Source organism: Haplochromis burtoni, unplaced genomic scaffold, assembly GCF_018398535.1.
Source record: "Haplochromis burtoni strain Fernald_Lab_line unplaced genomic scaffold, NCSU_Asbu1 Contig_363, whole genome shotgun sequence".
NCBI classification, from domain to species: Eukaryota; Metazoa; Chordata; class Actinopteri; order Cichliformes; family Cichlidae; genus Haplochromis; species Haplochromis burtoni.
Window position 1 is genome coordinate 47,384 of NW_024582724.1, and position 8,045 is coordinate 55,428.

The following is an 8,045-nucleotide window of genomic DNA, read 5'->3' on the forward strand; positions in this document are numbered from 1 at the left end:
TTTGCTTCAGCCTTTCCCAGAGACTCGGCCTGTCAGCTACCTCCACATTCCACGGGCTAACAAGTTCAACAGGACTCGGCGGTAGATCTGATGTTAATAACACAATTATTGACTTGTGACCTAGGTTGTCTTGTTACTAAGTGCATGGTCATGCTGGTGATTTCTATGGACATAAACTGCAGGTCTCAGTCACACTGCCAAACAGCACCCGAGACTCGAAAAAGACATGAAATGGTTATTTGGCACATAAGCAGAGAAAACAGTCCAGACTCCACTGTGGTGAAACCCAATGGACAGGCACCAAATCAGTGGGATATGAGCGCTGTCTCTTATCTTTGAGCTGGAGAAGTGAAGAGGGCAGGACCAGAAACTTCTCTGAACTTCCACGCGCTGAAGCAACTACCAATAAGAGTGCAGGACAGTGCTGAGTGAGATACAGCCATTAAAGGATTATCTACGAAACTGGAGCCTCAAAATGATGCGCGATGACTGAATCACTCCCTGTATGGATGCAGCTTCTTTTGTTAAACCTCTTGAATGAAAGCTCTGCACTACAGCGATAACCAGAGACAAAATCAGACAAACTGTATCACTATCCAAAACTTAATAAACCTACCTGAGCACCTACCACACAACTCATGTTGAGTTACTACTGTTATGTTCAAATTAAACTACAAATAGCAGAATTTGGAGGTGCACCACTCACATCCAGCTTCAGCAGTTTTCCAATGATCAGCTCAAGTAGGTCTCGTCGAATGGAGGGGACGTACACTGTTATCCTCAGGAGGTTATGGACGTAACACTCCTGTAAAGCATCCATCAGTTAACAGAGACGTACACTTTGAAAAAGAATCAAAAGCTTTTTTGATAAAACTGATGACGTCCCATTTTGTACAGTCTTTTTAATCTCCTCAATGTCTAATCTACAACAGACAACAAGAAGTAGATCGTGTCAAAAGTTACATTAAAAAGCCTTTGATAGGACCCAAATTAAACAAACAAACACACACAAAAATATTCAGAGGTACAAAATGACGTCTCAAAGGATCAATAAAAACACATTAAGCTGAAAGAGCTGTTATTTAGACTAGAGATCCCAGTCTGTTATGAACTACAATAAATACAACTTTAGAGGTTATTAGCAAGAGTTCTAAAACAAAATAATAATGAAACAAAAAAGATGAAATTATGTAAGGACATTTAATTAGGTGAAATGAAAAGGGAAATAGCATCTCCTGGAAGGAAGAAGTTTTAACAATGATCTACAAAGAAGACAGAGTGGACTCTTTAAATTATAGACCACAGCCTGTTAATAGTACGGGGACGTCAGGGTCTTGCCTGTATCTTACCAGTGTTCTTGAGGATTTCTGTATGAAGGGAAAGTTTTCTTGCAAAATGGGCATCAGAAAGCGACTTGTGCTAAAAGAAGAGGAAAAATCTTTACATTACAAAAACATTAAAAAAATGTAACACGAGGGGTGAAAATCACAGTGAAGCCACAATGCAGGCTGACTGACATCAAATAAAACAAAGTGTATACAAAGTATCCATTTATGCAACAACATTAGTTACAAGATAACTTTTTTTTTTTTACAGTAACAAGCTAGTGGCTACTTGTTTGTATTAGTAGGTAAATTAATGTCAAAGAAGAAGAAGAAAGCAAGTTATACTATAATAAAGCCTGCTGAGACAAAAGGGAAGAAATACACTTGCAGCAATTACAAGATAAGAATACCACCTTAAAGGGAAAAGATAAGCTAGTTAAATCAAATCCGTGGGCAGATTTGGAAATGGGATTTTGCCAGATTTAAAGCTAGCTGGATATCTATATCATACTTGCTCATGTTATGACTACCAAAAACATACCTAGCATGTGAACATGTGGACAATACTGCAGTTTATTAAAGGTCAGTACCACCAACCCCGTGGTTTTGTGAGGTTTTGTGAAGTTACAGCACTAGAGACATTACAACCTTTACACACAAAGGGGTTGAAAGAATATGGAGGACCAGGAGTGCCAAAAGGAATTGATTAAATACTTAATTAAATCTTTCATTAAAATTGGAATTAATTAAATAAATGTTTAAATAATTCAATAAATGCCCATTCATTTCATTTAAAACATTTAATAAATTATGTGTTTATTTATTCCAAATTGTATTTAATTCATGACACATTTAATTATTTCATTAATGACAAATGTAATTAATTATTTAACGATTTTTTGGCACTCCTGGCCCTGCGGCTGTGTTCTTGAATCAATTTTATCTGTCAGCCTCACCCAGCAAACCCGGGGCCGGGGTTAATGCTGCCGCATCAACACATGGAAATGTGTTGATGATGAAAACAGCCCGTCTGCCTCCAGTCTTTGTGTTTCCCTGATGGCCATCAGTAATATAAAGTCACAGACACAACTATATTTAACTTTCTCATGTTGGCCAAGAACAATTTTACATATATGATCTTAGAACAGGACACAGACACTCGAATTACTGACCTCATGTCAAATGTGTACGTAGACTGAGTCTGTGTTTTATATGAAATCTTTGCTCTTAACCTTTAAACAGCAGCGAGTCTGCAGCTGAGACAACACAAACTCAAACAGCAGGTTTGATCATTGCGATTATAAATCAGCTGGAAGCGCCACGTTTTCACTCAGTCTTTTTGAAGCATGTTTGAAGTGTTTGAAGAATGATGTGGGGAACATGTTTTAAATGCTGTACTAAAATCACTGCGCAGACAGTGCGTGGCATTGTCACGGGAACACGCGTGGATTAATCTGGTGATTTGTTAAATATATAAATGTTGTTCTGCTGCTGAGTCTCTTACACTGATGGAAATGCAGATAACACACATCATGAACACCTGTTCAACCAATCACATTCATTCCACTCTGATCTGCGACAAACTCAAGAGTCCATCTCTTTTACAACAGTGTTGCCTGAGACTGCTATATTTTATTGTCTGTTTACTGTAGAGTTTCACATCTCTGGAATAGTTGGCACTAACAAGGTTGGTTTTTAGTAAAAGAATATCGATATGACCCATGAATTCGATTCGTAGATGACCGTTAGATTCGTTTGATGCTGCCGACACTTTCATGTGGCCGTGAAGCTGAGTTAACTCAGAGAGCTGATAACCAGCTTCATGTGACCGTTTATCCTGCTCCCAGTGTTAGGGTCAGTGATTCCAGATAACCGAAAGATATCCTGGATATGCTGACCTCACTCCGTGATGGCGGCAGCTGGACTGCCCGTTTAGCCTCATGATTAATATTCACAATTAAAATATTAGTCAAACATTTTTGAAATCTGTGTCTCACAAGCTTTGTACACGTAAACCTAACAGTTACTACATGACAGAAACCAGTGATGTCTCTTTCTATAAAGATTACTGATCACTGATTATTTATTTGCTCTCTTCTCCTTAAACATGTTTTTAATGTTAGTTATGATTCAGAATGGGCGACTGAAACAAGTATGCTTAACGTTATTAAATAACTTATTAAATGTGTCAATAATTAAGTACAATTTGAAATAAATAAATAATTTATTAAAGGCTTCTAAATGAAATCAAGGTGCATTTAATTAAGTAATTAAATATTTATTTAATTAATTCCAATGTTAATGAATTATTTAATGGTGCCTTTAATTAATTTATTTTGTCACTCGGGGTCCTCCACAGAGAAGTCCAGTGATGAATCAAAGCTCAAGTGTACAAATTCAGAGTTTAAAGGCCAAAAACAGCAGCCAGCAGAATAACAGGTGACACAGACTTACGAGGGCACGTATCTGATGATGAGCTGCAGCGCCTGGTGACAGTGATCGAAGTTTCTGGGTAGATCTTAAAAAAAAAAAGCCACACAAGCTCTTAGTGAACATAACGATGCTTTACAAAGCACACCTGCATCTCGCTTCTTTGTGAACCACTGCAAGGTTATGATGTCTGAAACCACCACTTCATAGGAGAAGAGAAAAAACTTACTCTCATCTTCATCATCTGAATCGGAGATATCCACTCCTCCTTCACAGATGGTCACTCTCTCTGAAAAAACACACAAGTTGTTTCTCCATCATGCAACAGAGACGACAACAAGAAAGACAACAATACTGTACAGGGTTGTCAAAAACTGACTATCAGATCCTAAAACTGACTATCAGATCAGATACTCATTGGTTACAGTACAGACACTGCCTTTGCCTCATCCAGCTGTCACACAGCTGCCCGTCTGCACACAACCCCTCCCCTCATTACACCTGAACACGGAGGAGGAGCTGACATGCAGAATTTCAAGGGTTAGTAAAGTTCCCATTTCCACAACACTGAAGTATTAAACAGTTATCATAAAAGTTAACCTGGCTGGCACACACATTAGCATTAATCATTTAACCCTTTAAGTCATCTCTTCAGTTACCATTAAGTTAGTGGCGATGGCTAAAAATATAACACTAACATTAATTTAGGAGCTAAGCAGTGAAAGTTATCAGTCCTGCTCCTCATAAACTTGCAATGTTTGGTGTTAATTTAAAAGGATAACACAATTATGTGTGACCGGTGTTCTTTTTCAGACTGAAGCTGGGAAAGGTCTATCATCGACTACACAGAAATGTGCAAACATGGAGCCGAGTCACCAGAAGCACAGCACTACCTGAAAATATTCTTGACTTTTGTTTGTTCTCCACATCTAACAGAATTTGTGACTATTTATCACATATATACATCTGACAGTCATGCATTTCCTTTCCATCCTGTCGACCATCACAAGCCTACTACTGTAACACGTTTATGAATCATGATTAATTCAATACCAGTCAGAGTAACATACTGGGGGTGAAGTGGGAGACCACCATGTTAAGGCAGGCACACAAGTAGACAGTCTGTGCTGACACCAGGTTACCCAGAAAGGCCAGGTACTCGTCCACCACAGCCTGGCTCCGGCCCAGCCAAGGAAGCCTCTATAAAACACACACACACACACACACACACAGTGTGTCTATATGTCTTTCAGCATATAAACACAATGTGGTGATTCACACCACATGGACACACCTAAGGCCAAATAATCCACAGCTAGAGTTAGAAAGTGCTTTATCTTTGAGTGTATCAGTGGACTGAAGGGTTTAAAATGTGCACCAAAATAGCAGAATAGATGACACATTACCAGCAGCATATCATACTGACAAAAGGCTTGTAAAGCTTTGTCCATGTTAAATCAACCACGGCTTTTCCTGGGAATTTTTTTTCATTTTATATTTGACTCTAATATTGGTCCTGACTCAAACTTGAACGCTGGTGGGGGAACCAGTGATCAAGGGTTATTGTCTGGCTACTACAGGAGCAGAAGGCTAAATGGGTGTGGATTCAACTAAGAACAACGGGTCAGCGTTCTGGATGTGTTGTTCTCTCCAAGCTCTGATCACAATAATACTTTCCCTGTTGACTGTAGAGGCAACTGTTCTGATTTGATGCAATATAAAGAAAATTAAATTTCCTATTGGAATGAGGTCGTAACAAATTTGGTGAAGGCATACATGTTCCATATCTTGTATATCTACCCTCTTTTTTCTTGGCTCAATTTAACTTCTTTGTTTTATTAATACACACTAGTTTAAGACGTTGCTTTAAAAAGCAAATGATCTCTCACCCACACTAAGGAGCAGGGCTGGGTTATAAGTTATATTAATTTTATATTTCAAAGAAGTATGTGATGACAGTCATGACAATATAATAAAAATATACTAATCAAGGTATTATGAGTGTGGCTTGCAATAGGCATTTATTTATTAGAGAAAAGAAAATAAAAGGCATTTCCATCCTCTTTTTGAATGAGTCTATAATGACAGACTGCCTCATTCAAAGTTTGAATTTACTGCCACAAGATGCCAGCAACAGCATTGGTCCTGTTTTTAGGCTATAATAGTGCTGTGAAAAAGTATTTGCCAAATTCCTGATGACTTTGTTTGGATACATTTTTTAACATTTACATGTTTAAGATCAAACAAATTCATTTTTTCTCTCAGTTGTGGGGCAGTCTGGGTGGGTTGCGAGGCAGCAGGTCGTACACAGGCCAGTTCGTCTTGCACTCGCTTTTTTTGCCTGTTGCTGACGGAGTGGACGGCTGGTGTTACGGCTCAGTGTGCAGGTGGGCCCCACACATGAGGACTACAGTTCATCCTGTGTTTGACTCTATGTTTTTGTGTCAGGTGACATTTGTTCTGTAACTGTGGTGATTGGTGTGAGTAAGTTAACTTGGGGTTTGCCCTGCGCACTCACATGACAGGGGTGGTGTTGGCAGTATCTAACTAAACTATAATGGGCATTTCACATGTCGTGAAAATCCCACAGTAAACAGAAAATTCATCACAGCTCCAACAGAAACATTATCAAATAAATGTAAAAATCGACAGAACATATAAATATAGTGGTAAAATGCAACATGTGATTAATGCTGCAGAAACTGGTTAACCTGGTCATTTAGTGCACTGCCTGCACTCAGAGCTGCTGTTTAGGTCTAAAGCTGCATATTAAAGCTCTGAAACTTTAAAATTGATCCATTTAAAAATTAAAGCTTATGCCACTTTTCCACTCGTACCTACTCTGCTCGGTTTTGGTCATTTTACAATATAACTGAGAACCACCTCAATGTTCGTGGGTTCGTTACAGCGACACCCAAAAATGAGCTCATTTAAACACTACACAACAATGGCGGACACTGAGGCAACGGTACACCTGCTGCTGAGCCGTCTGCTTGCCATGCTGACAGGCTAATCAGCAGCATGCAGTTTGTTGATGTGATGTTTGTTTCAGATCAACTCAGACCCCCGGTGGAGTAAATACAGTACTCTTCTCCTTGCATCATGCTAATATTTACACTCACCAGTATAGTATAAATGAGCTGTTCATGATCCTTGGTCAGGTGGGTCACATTAGACCGAAATTCTTGCAGCCAGTTGATGATCTGAGCATCCTGTCGAGGAGAGGGCGTTCATTGAGAAGCAAAGTCCACCACACCACAGGGTGCCCTCACACTGACGCTTACCTTTATCTCAGGATCGACCAGCTGATGTTTCAGGAGTTCATAATCACTCGAGTCTCCCTTAAAAACAAGCAGAAACAGCAGTTCGCCAAAACCGTAGGAAACGTAGAGGTGTTTGTAAACAACTTTACGAAGGTCAGCAGAATCCACAGACAAGCCAGCAGGAAGGTATAGATTCATTTAATAACGTAGTGGACCATCTCGTGGATGTGTCACCAAAATCAACAACCCTAATATCTCTCTTTATCATTTTCCAAGAATGACAACCCTAAGATACAACTCACGTGTTTGTGTTTCTCTAACGTCTCCGCAACACCACCTCCAAACCTGACCGTCTTCACAGAAGGGGTCTTCAGAAAGTCTCGACCGTCTATTTCCATAACCCACCAGGCAGCTAACGCTGGTCTTTGCTTGTTAAGCTGAAAGACAGAGCTGGAAAGGAGACTCGCTCGTTACATCTCTCGATACTGTGGCGTAAACTAGTTTGATCAAAGGAATCACGCTTCCGGAAAACAAAACCACGCGAAAGTAACAGGAAGAGAACTGCGTGTTTACGGAAGTGATTGTTCGGTGCAGCAGCGTCACATTAAAGGGGGACGTTCGAGGAATCCATGTCGCTCAGGAAGGTTCCTACCTGAGTGAAGTAACTTTATTGAGCTTATGTACAAACAAACAAAGGCTGTGAGTCCAGGCTCACACCGTAACAATAACACAGGCTGAACAAATACAACGAACGAACAAATAAAGAGAATAAATGTAGCTGGTATAAACCAACAAAAAAGGAAAGAAACGCAGAGTAAACAGATTAAATCAAGGTTAGAGCTAAGATAACACATTTTTAACTCACTATCACAGAGCATGCAGCCATTTACATACATTTCTATCAAGTCAGCCAAATTATTATCATTGGATAAAATTCATGTATCCAACAAATTATATGCACCACTGTCAAAGAAGCACATATCAGTATGAATATTAAAGACCTCATACTACTCTATATCACCCCAAT

General features: G+C 39.4%; 1 protein-coding gene across 1 annotated transcript in view; it reads right to left on the reverse strand.

Moving 5' to 3' along the window:
• The window catches only part of rrn3 (RRN3 homolog, RNA polymerase I transcription factor), a 20,493-nt gene extending 12,894 nt beyond the window's left edge, over positions 1-7,599 (reverse strand). The window contains exons 1-8 of the mRNA XM_005943083.3: positions 7,321-7,599; positions 7,040-7,096; positions 6,878-6,967; positions 4,826-4,955; positions 3,985-4,044; positions 3,780-3,843; positions 1,350-1,419; positions 707-805 (exon numbers count right to left, since the gene is read on the reverse strand). Coding sequence (XP_005943145.1) covers positions 707-805; positions 1,350-1,419; positions 3,780-3,843; positions 3,985-4,044; positions 4,826-4,955; positions 6,878-6,967; positions 7,040-7,096; positions 7,321-7,416 — 666 coding nt within the window. The 5' untranslated portion in view covers positions 7,417-7,599. The remainder of the gene's footprint in view (positions 1-706; positions 806-1,349; positions 1,420-3,779; positions 3,844-3,984; positions 4,045-4,825; positions 4,956-6,877; positions 6,968-7,039; positions 7,097-7,320) is intronic.
• Between the last annotated feature and the right edge of the window lie 446 nt (positions 7,600-8,045).